Genomic DNA, 19,848 nt, shown 5'->3' on the forward strand with positions numbered 1-19,848 from the left:
TGACATTAAAGCCTACTTTTTTGTTGTTTCCCCTAATGCCGGTGTAAAGATTTACTTGACGTGATGCATACATCTACTTTCTTCCACCCATTGCAAGTCGCCCTCTCAGTGCTGGTGCCGCTGCCCAAAACTTTTTGTCTCTCCTTCTTTTTACAGTGTCCCACGGCACGGAGACACCCGTGTGTGCGAGCTTCCATCATGTGCTCACTGCCTCACATTGCAGGCCACTCCTCCTCCAACCTCCTGTGACCTCAAGCGTGCATGCACCTCTGCCCAATGTATGTACGCAAGATGAACCCACTCTTCCCTTCAGAAGTTCGAGGAATGTGCACTCTGCAGCTGGGAGAGGAAGGGGAGGTTTCTAAGTATTTGGCCACACTGCAGCATTTTCAAATATTGGGGCATGCTACGCTGATTACTAACACCGAGTTAAAAAACAACGTGAAAGGGGAATTGATCCAAACTGGAGCAGACAAAATCTGGAGCAGTTGCCCATGGCAACCAATCAGCTTCTCTCTTCAGTTTGTTCAGGTAAGAGTTGAAAATGTAAGGGGGAAGCTGAATGGTTGCCATGCACAGCTGCTCCAGATTTTGTCTGCAACAGTTTTGATCAATCCCCCTCTGAGTGTTAAGTACCACTTTACATTCATTTTAGTGATGTAAGAAAAAAACATAAAGACCTAGATAGGAAGATCAGTATTCCTGGATAGGAGAGATGAATAGAAATTACATTTAAGTAATGTATGAAATGAATATGGCAATGAGACAAGGGGACATAGTGTACCTAGAGGACACTGAATACTACCTTTATTAGATTTAGCTGGCATTGAAAAGGAATGTGATAGAATGTTTCCCATTATGAGATTCAAGGTATGATATGACAAGCTAAAGTGAAGATTGTCCATGCAACATTTTTGGAAGGGGGAAATCTCCACCAACCCAACAGATTTCATTTGTATTGGCCAGAAAGAGGGGAGACAGCCAGTGGGGTGCAGCAATACAGCAGTAAAGGAGAGGGGAATGTTTATGGTTGGCCAGCGAGGTGCAGCAATACAGAGAGGAGAGGGGAATGTTTATGGTTGGCCAGCGAGGTGCAGCGATGAGAGGGGAATGTGTAGGGGCGGCCAGCAAGGTGCAGCGATGAGAGGGGAATGTGTAGGGGCGGCCAGCAAGGTGCAGCGATGAGAGGGGAATGTGTAGGGGCGGCCAGCAAGGTGCAGCGATGAGAGGGGAATGTGTAGGGGCGGCCAGCAATGCAGCGAGGAGAGGGGAATGTTTATGGCTGGCCAGCGAGGTGCAACAATGCAGAGAGGAGAGCGGAATGTGTAGGGACGGCCAGCGAGGTGCAGCAATACAGAGAGGAGAGGGGAATGTGTAGGGACGGCCAGCAAGGTGTACTGAGGAGAGTGGAATGTGAATGAATGGCCAGCAAGGTGCAGCAATGCAATGAGTAGAGGGGAATGTGCATGGATGGCCAACAGAATGCAGCAATGAGAGGGGATATGTATGGGCAGCCAGTGAGGTGCAACCAGCAATGCAACAAAGGGAGGTGAGGAATGGGTGATGCATATGGATGGCATGCAAGTTGCAGCAAAGGGGGATATGTATGGACGGCCAGCAAGGTGCAGGCGAGGGGGATGTGTATGGACGCCCAACCAGGTACAGCAATGAAGGAAGGAGACCATTTATAATAATCCCAGAGGAAGATTGCCTCAGATTTGGGGTAACATTTTGGAGTCCCCCAGAGTAAGTGTGCTGGAATTCAGCACACCACCACAAAATATAGGCGTGTGCCATGTATATTGATTTGTGCCAGTAAGCTCTAATTGAGAAAAAATATAGAAATGTGACACTTTGTTAGCCCCCCATTCCCCACCCCCTCCCGTGTGTCTGCAGGCTCCAGTAATGAACATGAAGGTTAGCCAGCTTCTATCATTTACTTCTTCCTGCTTCAGGCACATCACTAACTTCTTCTAACTATGGCCGAGTGCAGGTGATATCAACCTGCCATCGGCCATAAACTGCTGCTGAGTACTGGGGGACATCACCGTGCCCTCCACAGTAGTGTTTATGGTTCCAGCACTGACTCAGTGGAATACCCGAGCGAGCCCTCCACAGTACTGGAAGTGGCCCCTAGTACTCAGCAGGTCTGCCTGACATCACAAGCACTCGGCCAAAGTTAGAAAAAGTTAGTGCTGTGCGCTTGCGCGTGACGAAATCTCCATAGCAACCAACGCCGATCTCAGTACTGTCAACACCGTGCGGAGAGGTGCGAGCACCGGGCGGTAAGTGAAGCTGTGCAGAGCTGAGCGCGTGCATAGGTGAGGAACCTCTCTCATATACCGCTCATTATACACACCAGGAGCTCGGTATTTCCGGTACAATGCTGGATCTCTGATCTTTCACTGTTGTAGTAATTATATTACATCGTGTAAGCAAAGTTGTCATCTTTCCAGGCTTGGTTTAGAGATTTCCTTCTTTTATCTCTGGGAATGTTCTTGTTTTCCAAAACTAACCATTGCACAATGAAGTGTCTCTTAGGGGTTGATTTACTAGAAGCACACAAGCTGTTCACTTTGCAGGGGAATTTTCTTTTAGTGAATGAGGTGAAGCTCAGCTGACGTCCATCATCCAATCATGTGCTAGCAATAATACTGTGTTTTGTTTTTTTTTACATTTCCTTGTTGGTGATTGGGTGTTCTTTGCAAAGTGAATTTTCACCACAGGGACATAGCCTTCGTTCACACCTCTGTCATGTGACATTGTAGAGGGGCATTCATTTGAATGGGATTCCTGCTGCAGCTAAATTGCAGTGAAAGAAGTGTGTGCATTGCACCACATGGCATGATACAGTATTACATTTTTGTTTTTGGGTTTAGATATGCTTCAAGATAAAAGAAACTCTACCAGCACTGCTGAACATTAGATGTGTGCATTTTGGTGCAATTGATTGAATCTGACCACTGTATATACAGGTGAAACTCGAATAATTAGGATATCGTGCAAAAGTAATTGCAGTAAGTGCTGCAAAAGGGGCCCAAACTATTTCACTAATGCAACTTAAAAGGTGAAACGAATATATGAGATAGACTCATTACATGCAAAGCAAGATAATTCAAGCCGTGATTTGTCATAATTGTGATGATTATGGCTTACAGCTCATGAAAACCCCAAGAACCCCAAATCCACAACCTCAAAAAAGTAGATTATTACATGCAATCAATAAAACAAGGATTGTACATAGAACAATATCGGACCTCTGAAAAGTACAAGCATGCATATGTACTCAGTACTTGGTTTGGGCCCCTTTTGCAGCACTTACTGCAATTACTTTTGCACGATATTCTAATTATTCGAGTTTCACCTGTAAACCAGGAGTATCACTATTGGCAATGTTGTAGTTCAGAACTCTGCACTTATAAATGATGCTTTGTGAATGCAACCGCCTGGATGTGCTTTACTTAGAGCACAGTGATAGCAGGGGCGGAACTACTGCCGGGTGCAGCCGGTACAACTGCATCGGGGGCCTGAGGCTGTGGGGGTGCCCAGTGAGGTCCGGTCCTTGGTGGAATATGGGGCAGTGCAGGGACCCTGCACTGCTAACAGGCTTCTTAGTAAGGGGTGGGGTCATGTGAATCACCGCTCCGACTCCCAGCCACATCCCTAGTAACAGGCGTCAGGAGAGGAGAAATGTGTGTCACATGCCCCTCCCCCTACACACCGCCTGGCTGGGAAGTTGTCATCTCTGGCGGCACTTCCGTGAGTGGACTGGACCGGGTGAGGCACTGAGTCGGGGGAAGGGCAGAGTGGTGGGATGGGTACGGGGGTAACTGCACACATGGTGCTGTTATTTCATTTAATTAGGGCCCTTTGTTCCTTAGGTCTACCACTGAATGATAGAGTGATAGTCATCCAATTAAACCACACAGTTTAAAAGTTGACATTTTAAAATTGTAAGATGCAGTTAATGATTATTGTATATATTATATATACTTGTGATAGAAGTGCATTTTATAGGTCTTATTTTATTAATCATGGTACAGGCAAAGGGTAAAACAAAGCTAAACAATGACATGTTTCATGTTTATGTCTCTCCAGGAAAATGATGAAGGATACATACTAGAGAATCATACTCTTCCAAGCTGTTGAACCATTTAGGCAATGATGGTCCGTCTATCGGTTGATCTCATTGCAAGAACAAGCAGTCACCTTCGCAGCCGGAAAGATGAGTCCGTAGCCCAATACTTGAAGAGAGTGACTCATCTGAATTTTTCAAATAAAAACATTGACTATGTGGTAAGTACCACTGTGCTGTGAATGGAAGATATAGTTTTATGCTTTTTTTTTCTGAAATATGACTTCCGTGGGCTCCATGCACCCATATACAAGCCACAGTTTTATATGTGTCCCTATGTATCAATTACAAGTGAATGTGAATGATACTTGGAACCAGGGGCGTATCTGCCGCGAGGCAAACAAGTCGTTTGCCTGGAGCGGCAGATTCGCTGAGGGCGGCGATGCTGCCTTGCCTAGGGCAAAGCTGCACACCCCCCCCCCGGACTGACCCGCCGATAGGGCGTTGCTGCCTTGCCTAGGGCAGCAGCAAAGGTAAATACACCGCTGCTTGGAACAGCAGCCCTCTAAAAATAATAAACTATGAGGGGAATTTATCAAAACCGGAGAAAAATGTTATCTCTTTTCTCATATTGAGTTTTCTAATCCGGTTTTGACCTAAGCTACCTACAGGTCCCTGTATAGAGTGAAAAAAAAAACTAACCCATACTCTGACCAGTCAATTGTTTTGTCATTAAAAAATTCTGATGACCTTAACCCTCTTTGCATCGACTTTTTGTGAAGCTGCTCATGTGGCCATTCTGGAATACATGTCTAATAGCATGCATGGTATTAAATCTGTAAGGCTGGATTAAGACCGTTGTATTGCAGTAAGAAACAGTAATACGCATTTGATGCTGTCATGTATTTGGTGTGTTTTTAGGTGCCATTCCTTTTCTTTCACAAAGTTTTTATTGATTTTTCTTTCACAAAGGTTTTATTTGTTTTTTATAATTTTTGTTTTCACATAAAGGTTACAATCAATAAGAGAACAGAAATAGGGCATGCAAGCCCCGCAACAAGGAACACAAATTGAAAGTATGCAGTCATAACATTGTGCAGCGCCCTGCAAACTGTAAAACCAATCAACGAAACAAGCGTCAAAGATCATTATAGGCGTATAAAGAGGGTAGTGCTGTCCAGTTATAGTGGGTAGGACCTAAGATGACATGAAAAGGAGCATCATAGGGGGGGCTTATCAGGTCCGGACCCTGGGTATAATGGAGTAGAGAGCAAGGAGGTAGACGGTCCCCTACACCAAGACATCCGGTGCAGATGGTACGGGGGACGTCAAACAGCACAGATCGGTGTAGGGAGAGCAACAGAGGGGTTAAAGGAAGAGGGCAGGGAAGTAGAGAAGGAGGGAGAGACCGGGAATAGGAAAGAACAAGAGGGGAGTAGGACAAGGGAGGGTGGTGGGCTAGGGAGGGGGACCAGGAGGGGGTGGGAAGTACAGAGCCTCTAAATGGAGAGAAGCTGCGGATCGAAGGACGGTGGCTTAGAGTAATCGATCCAAGGTTGCCAAATCAGTAGGAAGCGGTCATGGGTGTCGGACAGAACCGCAGTCAGTTTCTCATTGACCAGTATATCATCTATGCGATTTTTGACTTCCCTGAAGCTCAGAGTCGGGGTTTTCCACGCTCTGGCGATTGTCATTTTGGTGGCGACAAAGATGTGGGACACAAGGTGCTTCTGGTAACGAGATAACTGCGGAACTGGCTGTAGCAGCAATGCCTCGCACGGTTCCTTTGGTAAGGTGAGTTGAAAAAGAGAGTTGAGTAAGTCGTAGACCCGATTCCAGAGGTGTGCCGCCCGGGGGCACGTCCACCAAATGTGGATCATGGTGCCCGGTGCGCCACAGCCCCGGAAGCAGTGCGGAGAGTAGGAGGGAATGAATTTCGCCAGACGGGCAGGCGTGTAATACCAACGGTACATCACTTTGTAGGAGTTCTCGAGTGCAAGTACATTGCGGGAGCAACGGGCCACCGCTGACCAGGTATGCTGCCAGTCCTCAGAAGTTAGAGATCTGCCCAGTTCCTCATGCCACTGACGTTGATAGGGGGCAAGGGTGGTAGATGCGGAAGTCACCAGAGAAGAGTAGATCAAAGAAATGACACCTGGGGCGTGCGGATCTGAGTTGCAGCAGTGCTCGAATAGGGTCATTCTCGATGGAGCTGAGGTGTTTTTCAGGAGCGAATTAATAAAGTGGCTTATTTGGGTGTAGCGGAACCATTCCCGAAGGGGGATGGATCTATTGGCACGGAGCTGCTGGAACGACTTCACGCCCGAGAGCGAGATTAGGGAGTGAACAGTGGTCAGATCGTTGCGAGACCACCAAGCGAACGAGTGAGGGTCACTGACACCAGGGGGGAATAATGGAGAGTTGAGCCAGGGTAGTAAAGGGAGATGAGGCGACATCAGGTTGCCGGAGTACCGAACTCCGTCCCACACCTTCAGGGAGTGTTTAAGGATTGGGCTGAGAGTAGTAGGGCGATCGGTCTGGGATAGCCATAGCAGGGACGTGAGGGGCAGGGGATGACAGTCCACCATGTCCAAACACGCCCAAAGCGGGAGCTCGGCCGTTGAGTGTAAGAGGGCTAGGGGGGCAATGGTGGCAGCCGTATAGTACGCGCGAAGATCAGGAACTGCCAGACCGCCACAAAGCTTGGGGCGATATAGCAGTTTTCGGTTGAGTCGGGGACGGGAGTTGCCCCAGATGAACGCGAGTATCCTGCGTTGGAGAATGCGGAAGATATGGCCAGGGATGGGAATCGGCAGGGTCCGAAACACGTAGAGCAACTTAGGCAGGAAGGTCATCTTCACTGCATGGATCCTCCCTATCCATGAGATGGGAAATCTCTGCCAGGAGACCAGTAAATTAGTGAGAGATTTCAGAAGGGGGGGGATGTTGGCTTCGTATAGAGTGTCATAGGTCGGGGTCAGGCGAATGCCCAAGTATTTTAGAGATGGAGTCCAGGTAAACGGGAAGGAGAGCTTGAGTGTGGCTAGTGTTGCGGGCGTCAAGGAGACATTAAGAGCTTGGGATTTGGATTGGTTGACCTTTAGGTCCGAGATGAGTGCGAAGTCTGAGAGTGCCTTAAAGAGATTCGGGAGGGAGAGGAAGGGATTTGTCAGAGACAGGAGGACATCATCAGCGAAGAGGGATATTTTGTGGTGAGTTCCCGCCACCTCAAGGCCCTGAATATCAGGGTTGGTTCTAATGTATTCTGCCAATGGCTCAAGGGCGAGGGCAAAAAGGATGGGCGATAGGGGACAACCTTGGCGGGTGCCGCGCGCTATCGGGAACAGGGATGATTCAAAGCCACAGTACTTAAGCTTGGCCTGGGGTGAGGCATAGAGGGCCGCGACCCAGGAGAAGGTGCCATTCCTTTTAAACAACACACCACATCAGACCTGCATTTTACCAACCACAACAAACAGAGGTGATTCATCTGTGTGTTGTGGTGTGCTGGTTATAATATATCCATTGTGGCATGTTGGCAGCCCATTCAAAATAAATCTGCCTTACTACAATGCACATTATTACACTACTATATAAATGAAAGAAAAAAACAAAATGGGGCTTCTTTTATATGAACACATTTGAAAAGACAAAAAAAGACAATTGTCGGCAGTGTAAATGCATTCATTGTACAGAGCATACAAGCTGTGTATATATGTATGTGTGGACTGTATGCGCTCGTGCAGATTCCTCTTCATAGTTCTTGCAGGCATGTGTTCCCAAGACACCTCATCTTTCAGTCTTCCTTCACAATGCATTATAGTGACGCCTGAACATTTGAGGTTTTTTCCTTTCTTCATGTAATAGAACAACACTTTAAGTGGTAATTGGTGTGTTCACTGTGGCTTGTTCACCTCTGTCAGTAGACTTTTCCTGTTATTTCTGGGATTTTACAGAAGTTAATTTGATGTGTTTGACATTGTCTTAGGAGACTGTCCACGTTGCACTTCAGGTGACATTCAGTGCTTTCACTGAGGGACTACAAACCTTGATAAACATAAATACTGCTCTTTGTAACAAATTACGTAAGACAAAGAAAATGTTGTAGTTCTCAGATATAAAGGGCAACTCCAGGCAATGAGTGAAAACACTGTGTAAACTTAAATTGTTTTACATTGCCACAAAGTTTAAAATGGAACTTCAGCATAACTTTTTTTTGGTAGAAGGGTAAGGAAAGGTTGAACCCTCTGTTAAAAGTTCACTTATGTTAAAGGAGACTTCCATTTAAAAAGGTAATTGAGACAGAAAGTGAACAAAAAAACTTCTCTAAGAGAAACACAACCACATAGCAATAAAATGCGACTTTTTGTAAAATGCAAGGATGTTAGTGAGTTGTTACAGTTGTCCGTGTCTTTATTAAAGGTGCATTCACACCAAAAATTTGAAGGAAATCTCCAGTCAACCGAGGGTCAATTGTACCTTCTGATTTCCTTCCGATTAATTACAATCCATTTTACAACGGATGCTAACGGAAGGACACCGAAAAATGAATGGGTGTGAATAGGACTAGTTCACACCTGATCTGTTGTGTTAAGTTGTGCTGAAAAAAGTAGTGCATGTTATACTTTTTTCAGCGCAACGTAACTCAACGGAACAGAGCGGTGTGAACTAGCCCCATTAGCACTCATTCATTTTTTGGTGCCCTTCCATTAGCATCCATAGAAAACCGAATCACAACGCAATGGGCCCTAAGGAGGTTCCCCTCATCTCCTCCCACAGTGACACTGGCCACTGGCAAATCTCCATCTATTGGATGCTTGATATAGTACAGCTACCACTGACCACAGCATTGCAGGTGTGATAGCAGTGCTGGTGTCCTGTCTCCACCTCCATCTTGGCCATTCACTAAAACACACACCCACAGCATCATCACAGGTTGCTTTTGTGAATGGCTCAGCATAAACACTGTGGATGGAGACATGACACCAGCACTGATGTCTGCCATACCTGGAGTGTTGATGTCGGCCGGGAGGTCAGAGATAGATCAGGAGCAGTACTGTCTGGAGCTTCCAAAAAGACATTTCTTGAATGTTGTGCTTCTAGGAGATGTTAATGGACATGTATCAGGGATTTAAATTATTCCTTTCTAAATGCTCTGGGCCATTGGTAATCTGCTTTGTTTAATCAGCATTCCGAACAGTTTTATACCTCATTCTCAAAATGAATTGGTTACTAAGGACACATCCCCTGGATCACTACATTGGCCAGGGCTTACAGTACCATATGGCAAAGAGCAGTGTTGACTTCGTAACGTGGAATTAAATGAGTTCCATTTGTATCACCACCTACAAAAAGTCCAGATATGACACTGCATTTCTTTTCCAGGAGGATCTGTCCATGTGCAGAAACCTCACAGTTTTATACCTGTATGACAACAACATCAGTCAAATTGGAAATCTTGGATTTGCCACAAACCTAACACACCTGTACCTCCAGAATAATTGTCTATCCACCATAGAAAACCTGAGTGGGCTAAGAAGACTTGAAAAGCTGTAAGTTGCAGTGCTATACCACGGTGTTTCAGCTTCCAGCTTTGAATCTGTTGAGTAGTATCATTCTGGAATAAACATTTTTCTGCAGATACCTGGGTGGCAATTATCTCACTGTGGTTGAAGGTTTAGAGGGTCTTCATGAACTGAGGGAACTGCACCTTGAGAGTCAGCATATCCCACCAGGAGAGAGGCTACTGTTTGATCCTAGAACACTCCATTTTATATCTGTAAGTATTCATATTGCCATTCATATTCAATATGCCACACACTTTGTTCTGTAAGGCAAAGAGCATGATAAAGCAACTTGTAGCAATCGATTGGATATCAGTCATATATTTAATAAGAACAGTAAGGGGTTGTTATGGTTTACATCACTTTGCAAACTGATCTTTATTCTTTACCTCATTGGATAGGCCAGTCAGACAGAGTGCGCTATGTATGATATTTTCTTGTTCCAAAATGTGTAACAGCAGTTTTCCAATGTAAATTTTAGGGTTGCACAGATACCAAGTACAGTACTCGGTAAAAGTACGAGTACATGTACCGATACTTTTGAGCTCCAAGACTACACTAGAGAAAAATTCAAAAATTAGGAGGCAGCCTTCATTTGTAAGGAGCACACGGAGCTCCTGGGATTTGTACATCTCTGTTTTAATGTACGATTTTGTTTTTATAAATATAAATAAAGGGATGCACCCATACCAGTTTTGCGAGTACGAGTACTGGTACTTGCCGAGTACTTACAAGTATGAGTATTGATACATTTTTGTTTATTGTCATGTGACAGTTTTTATAAAACAATACAGACTAATGATTTCAGGACAGTGGTGGAGCGCCAGAGCCAGGTCCCAGCTGCAACCTCTGCAACCCTGGTAGTTCTCATGAAAATGCCAAGTATCGGCACTGGTACTCGAAAAGTATCTGTGCATCCCTGGACATGGACATGTAGCTGGTTCTGGGGTTTCCTGTGATTGGGACATGCAGTTGGTGTTGGGGTTTCCTGTGATATGGACATGCAGTTGGTACTGGGGTTTCCTGTGATATGGACATTCAGCTGTTTCTGGGGTTCCTTGTCATATGGACATGCAGATGGTTCTAGGGTTTCCTGTGATATGGACATGAAGTTGGTGCTGGGGTTTCTTGTGATATGGACATTCAGCTGTTTCTGGTATTCCTTGTGATATGGACATGCAGCTGGTGCTGGGGTTTCTTGTCATATGGACATGCAGTTGGTGCTGGGGTTTCTTGTGATATGGACATGCAGTTGGTGCTGGGGTTTCTTGTGATATGGACATGCAATTGGTGCTGGGGTTTCTTGTGATATGGACATGCAGCAGGTACTGGGGTTTCCTGTGATATGATCATGCAGCTGGTTCTGGGGTTTCTTGTGATATGAACATGCAGCAGGTGCTGGGATTTTCAGTTATATGGATATGCATGCACAATTCATCTACCTCTTAGTGCCTATTGCTACTGTTAAAGTGAATAATCTGTCTCTGCAGACATCTCTCTGTGTGCTGAATATCAGCAATAACAATATTGATGAACTGAAGGAACTTGCGGTGTTGGAAAATCTGACTCAGCTTGTGGCAATGGACAATCATCTTACAGATATTAAGGTAATGATCAGTTCTGGAAACAAAGGATATGGTATAAGTATATGGAAAACATCTTTATTTTTTCATATTGACTAGAAAACATTGAATAACTTACCTTCCATCACATTTTTGGCTGCATGGAAAGGGGGTTCCATCTATAAAGTCATAAGGGAGAAGTGGGGTTATAGATGTAATTAGACAGAAGTGGTAGGATGCAAGACACAAAGAGGAGAAACAGTAGTCTGCCACATGGCAGCCATTCTCTCGCTTCTATGCTTTGCTGGCAGTGGGTTCAGTAGTGTTTCAGTATAAGTGCCTGCCATAGTAGATGTCGATTGGGCAGATTAAGATAATACAGTATAAGATGTTTGCAGAAACAGTATAAACTAATGGAACGAAAAAATACTATTCCACCTATAGCATTCCATCCCTGATTTTTCTTTCTGTCCCACAGACAAAGTGGTTGTAATCAGGCTGATTGCTCTGGCCGAAACAGACACTTTAGTTTTCTTTCCCACAGTGTTTTTAGATAACCAGTATGCAAAATTGTATTATTTTCATCTTGATCTGCCGGTATATGCCTTGTGTTAGCTAATTGTGTTGTCATATCCTTAAAAGTCCATTTAAAAAGATTCCCAGAGAGAGTTTAACATGTTTTTAGAATCTAGGAAAGTTGAGAGTGAAGTCCAAGCCTAGCTTTGCTCTCGGACACCATTCTAAACCTGGCCATACACCTTACGACCATCGCAAGACTTTTGTCTTGCGATGGTTGTAAGGTAATTAAAAAAACGTACGATCTGCCCATCTTGGACAGGCAGATTGTACTACAGATGGCCGCAATGCTGAACAGGCAGTGTGCGCTTGCGCACACCGGCCTGTGCGGCAGTTATCTCAAGATCACTCCTGAATTTTTAAGAAACATTATAAACCAATAACTTATATACTTTAAATATACAGCGGTTATTGCCCTCTCACGTGGTGTCCTACCTTACCATAGCTTTACTATGGATGATGGTGGCTCCGAGCCATGGGACACTGCAGTGTGCCCCCCACTAGTATTTGCTGACGCCTTGGCTGTATGGAGAGCCTTCCTTTATCTCCTCTACTTGTCTAGAATTGTAAAATTAAGATACAGCATATACCAGAGATAATGTAGCACACACTCTAGCCTTCAAGTTGGGGGTAATTACCAAGAGGGCTGCGCTATGGGATCTTGGACTTCCCCGGCTCCAAGCCTTCCATCACCCAGAGAAAGCACAGGCAAGCTAAGTAACCTTCTGTGGGGTGATCTGTGTATTTAAATCAACAACCTTTATGTTATTTTACTCTATGTCCACTTAACCTAATAGAGCAGCCCCCAGGAGAACTAGAAGTATAAAGTGGAACTGAAATGAGAACCTTTTGGTTTGTTTTGGCTAGAGTGGGGTAGGGTTAGAGCCTCATTCAGGTGTTTATTGTCCCTGTGGTGGATATTCCCCTCACTTTCTGTGTGGTCACTAGGAAAAGACCTAATGGGAGAGGTATTCTGACTGCAATATACAGATATACTCATGTGATCCTCCTAAACCACTCCCTCCAGCCTGTCTCAGCGATGGAATTTCCCTTGGCTTCCTCACGTTCTATACACTGTATAAAACGTTAGACTACTGGAGTGAAAGGGGAGCGGGACTGTAGGGACCTGTCTAAGAGCAAGCTGAGATTTCGGTTCGGGTGAGTATAACATTATTATTTTAGCTTCCTAGACAAAACGAACACTTAACCTTTGCAGTGCAGGGGTATCCCTACAGAAAGGGTTAAAGGAGAACTATGAGGTGAGTGCTTTTCACTCACCTCATAGTTCTAGCTGACCTGTGACAATAAGACTGTCACAGGTCGGCTCAGTAGATCGGGAGGTGAGCAACACATACCGGCGTTCGATCGCCTCTCGATCCTGTCACAGCTCTCTGCCGTGACAGGGGAGGGGCTGGATTCCCCCCGCTCCGATCCGCCAGCGCTGACTGGTGGAACGTACGGGGGAGGGGGCGGGTACAACTGGCTCTGCCTTTAGATAGGCAGAGCCAGCTGTCAGTCACGCAGCTGGGCCGATCCCGGCACAATTGTCAGGATCCGCTTCAGCTTCGGCGTCTCAGTATACCACGAGCAGCAGCTCGCGGTATACTGCGGCGTCTGAGTATACTGTGAGCTACAGCTTGCGGTATACTGAGCCTAGGGTGACGGGAGGACGCTAGTTTGTGTCCTCCCGTTACCCTAAGGAGAACTATGGGGAAAAGACTTAACCCCATAGTTCTCCTTTAAGAATAGATGTGCCTGGAGTTCTGCTTTAAGCCTTCTCTGCATCAAACAAAACAAAAAAAATAGACAAAAGCTTTGGCTGACGTTCCATTTTTTTCTCCAGATCACCATTTCCAAAGAAAATATAGCTTGCAACCATGTACTATTCCACTTACAGAGTTAGATGTATTGGGGTACAAGGTTGTGTTGTAGCTGAGTATGTTTTTCTGTTTCCTGTAAAAATGTAAATGTAAGTGTTAATTTCATTGTATCCACTTTTTTTAAGGTCACGCTGTCCAGTTACCACTTAGACAGCTTTATCATCATTATGACTTTAATGTATTCAAACTCTGTCCTGTATTGATTATGGGAAGAGCATCATGAAAAGATGAATTCATTTTCTTTCTGTCTTAGCAGTGGCCAGGGTACAACATATAGATTTTCTTTTCCCACAGAGATTATGACAAGCCGTCAAACTGGTGACAAATTGCTGTCTGAAGTCCTAGTTAAGGATCCCAAGTTAAGAATTTTTCCAATAAAGATTACACTCCATTGTTCAGTTGCAAGTTCATAATGGGCAGTATTAGGAGGGGAGAAGGCTATTGCCAGTGTTACATCCCTTGTGTATAACTTGTGATTTCTTAGTAACTTCTAAGTGATGCTGTGACATGATCATTTATCAAGTAGAGCCTGCATAAAAAGACGCTGGTCCCTCTAGTAATAGTTATTGAAAGGCTGGAAAGTGAGAGCACTTTATTAGAGACAGGAAGGCAATAAACAACTAGAGCGTGTCCAAAGAAGTAATCATATTTCACCATAGGATTAGAGTATTCTAAGATAAACATACACCGCGACCAGCATGTTCTGGGTCATTTATCAAGTGAGTAGCAGTTAGTAAAAAATGCTTCAGAGTAGCAATAGATTTATCAAAGGCTGGTGCTACAAATTGTGCGTTTCTTTGTAATGTATGACTTTCTCCTTTCCCTGATGAACATTATTAATCTAAGAACCACAAAAATAAACACAACTATTTTTCTTTAAGTATATGTTGTGAAAATTAGAAGTGTGAGGTCAGGGAAAATGACACTGACTGCGGGACATAGTTTTATGTATTGCTCATAACCAAAGCTCTCTTTTCTTTTTTAAGTACCACTTCATAATTAGCATTGTATAGAATTCAGAAGGCAGATGTCCTTTTTATTAAATGCAGTCCTATTTAACGTGTACCTAAAAGCCTTTGTGTAAATGGATTTAGTGACCTGGTGCAAGTACTCCAGCTTGTTCAACTGGAAGCAGTGATGTTATGAGGATACTGTCATATTCCATGGGGTAGCTTTATGATTTAGAGACCAGCCATAGCAGCTGTATCGTGACTGTACCTGGAGATTCAGTGCACACTGTCTGCCCATATGGAGACTGAGGCCTGGTTCACACCTGAATGTTTTGTAGCGCGTTCAACACTCGACGAACGCTCTACAAAACGCTCAAACATCTAAATCCCATTGTATTCAATGGGTCTGGTTCACACCTTGCCGTATTTCCGCCCGTCCGAACGGGATACAAAACGGCCTACGCCCAAAGAAGTACATGTACTTCTTTGGGGCGTTTTGGTCTCGCATTTCCATTGGGATACAGCCAAGTAGCCCTCGGAAACGGGCGTTTGTCGCAGGGGTTTTTTACCGCGAATCGCGGTAAAAACGTGCGACGCGACAAATGCGCATATTAAATACGCCTAGGTGTGAACCCAGCCTTAAGGCTCGTTCACACCTAGGCGTATTGCATATGCGCGTCTGTCGCTCGACCGGCGCACGTTTTTTACCGCGATTCGCGGTAAAAAAGTCGCGGGACAAACGCGCGTTTCCGAAGGCTACTTGGCTGTATCCCAATGGAAACGCGCAACAAAACGGCCCAAAGTAGTACATGTACCTTTTCAGGCGTGGGCCGTTTTGTAGCGCGTTAGGGACGGCCGGAAATACGCCACGGTGGGAACGAGACCATTGAATACAATGGGATTTATATTTTTGAGCGTTTTGTAGAGCGTTCGTCGAGCGTTGAATGCGCTACAAAACGTTCAGGTGTGAACCAGGCCTTAACAAACTTAGAAAAACGTTGGGGAGTCAGAGGGCAAAGCTCCTAAGCATCCCGCTTTATAGCCTGTTTGTTAACTTCCTGTAGCACACGTAGTTCACCACAGGTTATGCCTGCTAATACACCAGGAACAACCTGCTGCACCATCCCTACTATCCCCCATAAAACATAGGATGGGGGTCACATACCATTGTTTGTTTAACGCTGAACTCTTTCTAGGCAGATATGAAAGGCACAAATGAATGCAGCTTTCTATTCCTAATCACATCCTGGAATGCATTTTTAAATGTAAGCAGTGTAAGTATCTAAATTTGACTTGGTATCAGCCTTTTGCAGTCCCCTGTACAGTAGAGCTCAGACTGAGGGCAGCAGAAGGAGCCAGTTAGTTGTGCTGCAGTGCAAGGGGTATGTTGATAGGAGGAGAGAGCAAGCAGAGTGACAGAAAGATGAGTTTATCGGTCTACTGCTTCTCCTTTCTCTGGCCAGTCATAGGGTGGGGAGGAGACCTGTAACTGTTTCTGAACTGCAGCAGAGACAATTCAGCTGTTTTGTGTGGCAGAGCTTTGTAAATCTTAGAACTGGATGGACAGAAATACAAATCCTTTGGCAGGTAAAACATCCCCTTTTATGTATTTGATCGGAGTATTTAGCTGTTTGCCTGGAGTTACCGTTAATTGTATGCTTCAGTCAAAAGTGAATTGCATGGTATGTAGCCATCCTGGAGGATACACTTATTTTTGTTCTTTACTAAGAAAAAGCATAATATACAAAATTCACAACATTGAGGCCTCGTTCACACCATCCACAGTGCATTCCGGAAGGATCGTGGCCGAGACCGACTGGATCGCATTGTGACCGGCTCAGTTTGTTGAGGGCCGGGAGGGATGGTGTAGTGGTGCATTGAAGTAAATGGCACCGCAGCCACGCCCTCTGGCCGCACGTGAACTCAAGGCACATCAATGCCTGCGGTCTGGTCAGGTCTGGTCAGAAAAATGCTGCAAGCACATTTTTTTCTGACCGGAGCAGACCGCAGGCATTGATGTGCTTTGCCTTCCCGTGTGGCCGATCGCATTGCGACCTGAGGGTGTGGCTGCGGTGCCATTCACTTCAATGTACCGCCACACCCCTTCCCGCCCCACAATAAACTGAGCCGGCCGCACGGGAACGGATGGACTCCCACTTTAATCCTGTTGCTGTATCTCACATAAGATATATGGAATTCAGTACTACAAAGTTCCTTAGAAGCATTAGTCAGTCTGTCTTAGTTTAGATCAGGGTTAGGCAACCTTGGTACTCCAGCAGTGGTGAAACTATAAATCCCATCTAGCCTTTGCCTTTGGGAGTCCTGCCTCTGGCTAGCAAAGTCTTGAAGTGCCTCTCAGGACATAGGACAGCTGGAGGGCCAAGTTTGCCTACTCCTGCTTTAGATAACGCCAGGACGGAGGGGGTGATTGGTTGACACAGGCTGCAGGAAGCAGACAAATTCCCTCGCCATGTAGATTGCACAAATCGAGGCTAAAGTTACGTTTATCTAAATAAATGTGTGATATGTCTGACTTTAGCACAGCTAAAGTCAGTAGCATTATTATTTGTTTGATTTTCCTTGTTGCTTGGAATTGCTCTTTAATATGTTGAAGCTGAACCTCAGCTATAGAGATTAATATATACAGGTGAAACTCGAATAATTAGAATATCGTGCAAAAGTAATTGCAGTAAGTGCTGCAAAAGGGGCCCAAACCAAGTACTGAGTACATATGCATGCTTGTACTTTTCAGAGGTCCGATATTGTTCTATGTACAATCCTTGTTTTATTGATTGCATGTAATATTCTACTTTTTTGAGGTTGTGGATTTGGGGTTCTTGGGGTTTTCATGAGCTGTAAGCCATAATCATCACAATTATGACAAATCACGGCTTGAATTGTCTTGCTTTGCATGTAATGAGTCTATCTCATATATTAGTTTCACCTTTTAAGTTGCATTAGTGAAATAAATGAACTTTGCACGATATTCTAATTAATCGAGTTTCACCTGTACTTACATTGGTCCTGCTTGGCACAATGTAAGTTTATATAACTTTCCCTGGTAGGACCATGGAGATCCTGTAAACACTGCAGTCGCCACAGAGGGAGTCACTCAGCACAGCGGCTTTTCCTGGACCCACTGAATTATTTGTTTTTGTTTGTTTGTTTTTTACAGGACTTGGAGTTTGTCTTGAGGAAATGGCCAAAGCTATGGAGAATGGATCTGAGTGGAAACCTAATTTGCCAGAAGCCCAAATACAGAGATAAAGTTATTGTCACTTCAAACACATTGGGTAAACAAAGAGAAACATTCATATAAAAACACCACTTTCAACCTTCCTTTTCCCAGAATGGCAGATTTTACCTTTCCAAACAATGATACGGCCAATGTCATTACAGTGTTATTTACTTTGCTGGAATCATGATCATAACTAACTCTCATTCTAACAGAAATCCTGGATGGTAAAGAAATAACAGTAATGACCAGACAGTTCTTGGTTAAATGGAAAGCCTCAAGGGATGCCAGAAAGAAAAGCAGAAAAGAAAACATGGAGGGACAGTTAGTCTCCGACCAGCTATGTATGTCAGATATTAATGATAATACATTTTGATGAAAGTTGTGTATGTTCCTTGTACATGCTGACTCATTAATTTGGCATTGGTATATGCTGGTAATTCTATCTTCGAATTGGTTTAAATGTCCTCATTTCCCTTTTCCATATTCTATATTCCACATAATTTCATGTCTGTCATATTATTTATCCTCTGTCTGCCCTCTGCACCGATGCATATTTTTTTAGCAATCTGCAGATCATGCTGTGGGACACAGTTTAATCGCATTATCAAGTGATTAATAACATTTCCAAACTATTACTGGATAAACTATCCTGCTGGGTGTGTGTGGGGGGGTGGGTTCATGCCAACCCCAGATAGTAAATAGAGTAGTACCTACCTATAGGTGTCTGCACATTAATGCAGCAGCCCACAGTTGCTGCCCACACGGACAAAACCCAGGCTATTTTGATCGGGCAAAGCTCTGACACTTCCTTGTAGTATTGAAGCTTACCCATCCCATCCTGCACCCACACCTTCCTATTGGGAGCCCATCATGGCGATGGGCTAAAATATGTGCCAAAAGTAATGTGTTTGAGGTAGGAAAGAACAGAAAAGCTTTGAAATGACCAGCAAGTGGCCAAAATGGCCCTGGAGTTAAGGTGTAGTGTAGTGGACTGAAGGTTCCTGCAGGTAAGTACATCTCTAGGTGCCTACGCACCTAAGGTGAAGGATCCTCATGTCTCCTGTTTCAATGTCATAGGCAGGCTGGTGTAGAGTGCAGAGCGGCAGTGGAAAATTGCTCACTGCCTGCTTCTTCATATTTGAATTAGAAAAGCGACAGCGACAATGTGGACCTTTTCCTTAGGTTTTTATTGAAGCTCAGTGTGTCTTAGGCTGGATTCACACTGTTCCGTGTGCATGCAGCATGCATGATAATGCACAGGTATAGGTGTAAATGGGTACATATAGCTCACTTTTCCCTTTCACACTTAACTACATTGCATAGATGTGAACCTGCCACATTGAGAATAATGGGATTTCTACTTGCAGTGCATCTTCATGGAGTTTTGCTGCAGGAAAACAGACAAATGTGAATAGGTCCTTAAAGCGTTCTAAAACTATCCATTGAGCAATAAATTGTCCTCGGCATGGTTACTTAAGGTTTTTGTTTTAGGGAAGCAGAACTTAATGTTATATTCCCACATCTGATTATTTATGCAGCCATATATTTTTTTGTTTTGTTTGTTGTGAAAACAGATAACTTAGAGAATCCTGGCTCTCTTCTTCTTGTCCAGTATCAGAACACAAAATATTTGGAGAAGGAAAAATCAAATTATATCTTCATGGCTAAGATGCTAAGTGAGAGCAAACAAAGCCAACTGCAAAGATCGCTTTTGCCGACTACAAAGAGAACTATTAACATCAGTGAAGATATTCGGTAAGCTAATACATTTCATCTATGCATATGTCATTGGGTTTGTCTTGCTTATAATGTTAAAAATCAGTGCCAATATTATTACGGTTGATAAAAGCACTGCTGTTAGTATCATCCTGGATAACTAGCATACGTGTGCCCATTCCAGAACAGACAAGGTTGGGGATGGAGGAGGGTGTCAGGTAGGGTGGTGAGAGCAAGGGGATTGGTGTGTCGGCAGGTGCAGTTATGACAGTGAGGGGGGACTATTG

At 44.4% G+C, this 19,848-nt stretch overlaps 1 protein-coding gene across 1 annotated transcript in view; it reads left to right on the forward strand.

The window, feature by feature from the left end:
- The first annotated feature begins 4,102 nt into the window (after window positions 1-4,102).
- PPP1R42 (protein phosphatase 1 regulatory subunit 42) overlaps window positions 4,103-19,848 on the forward strand; it is a 24,795-nt gene continuing 9,049 nt past the window's right edge. Inside the window, exons 1-7 of the mRNA XM_018554208.1 lie at window positions 4,103-4,296; window positions 9,461-9,627; window positions 9,716-9,854; window positions 11,130-11,246; window positions 17,783-17,900; window positions 18,058-18,186; window positions 19,420-19,600. Coding sequence (XP_018409710.1) covers window positions 4,162-4,296; window positions 9,461-9,627; window positions 9,716-9,854; window positions 11,130-11,246; window positions 17,783-17,900; window positions 18,058-18,186; window positions 19,420-19,600 — 986 coding nt within the window. The 5' untranslated portion in view covers window positions 4,103-4,161. The remainder of the gene's footprint in view (window positions 4,297-9,460; window positions 9,628-9,715; window positions 9,855-11,129; window positions 11,247-17,782; window positions 17,901-18,057; window positions 18,187-19,419; window positions 19,601-19,848) is intronic.

Source organism: Nanorana parkeri, unplaced genomic scaffold, assembly GCF_000935625.1.
Source record: "Nanorana parkeri isolate BGI_ZX_2015 unplaced genomic scaffold, ASM93562v1 scaffold147, whole genome shotgun sequence".
Taxonomy (NCBI): domain Eukaryota; kingdom Metazoa; phylum Chordata; class Amphibia; order Anura; family Dicroglossidae; genus Nanorana; species Nanorana parkeri.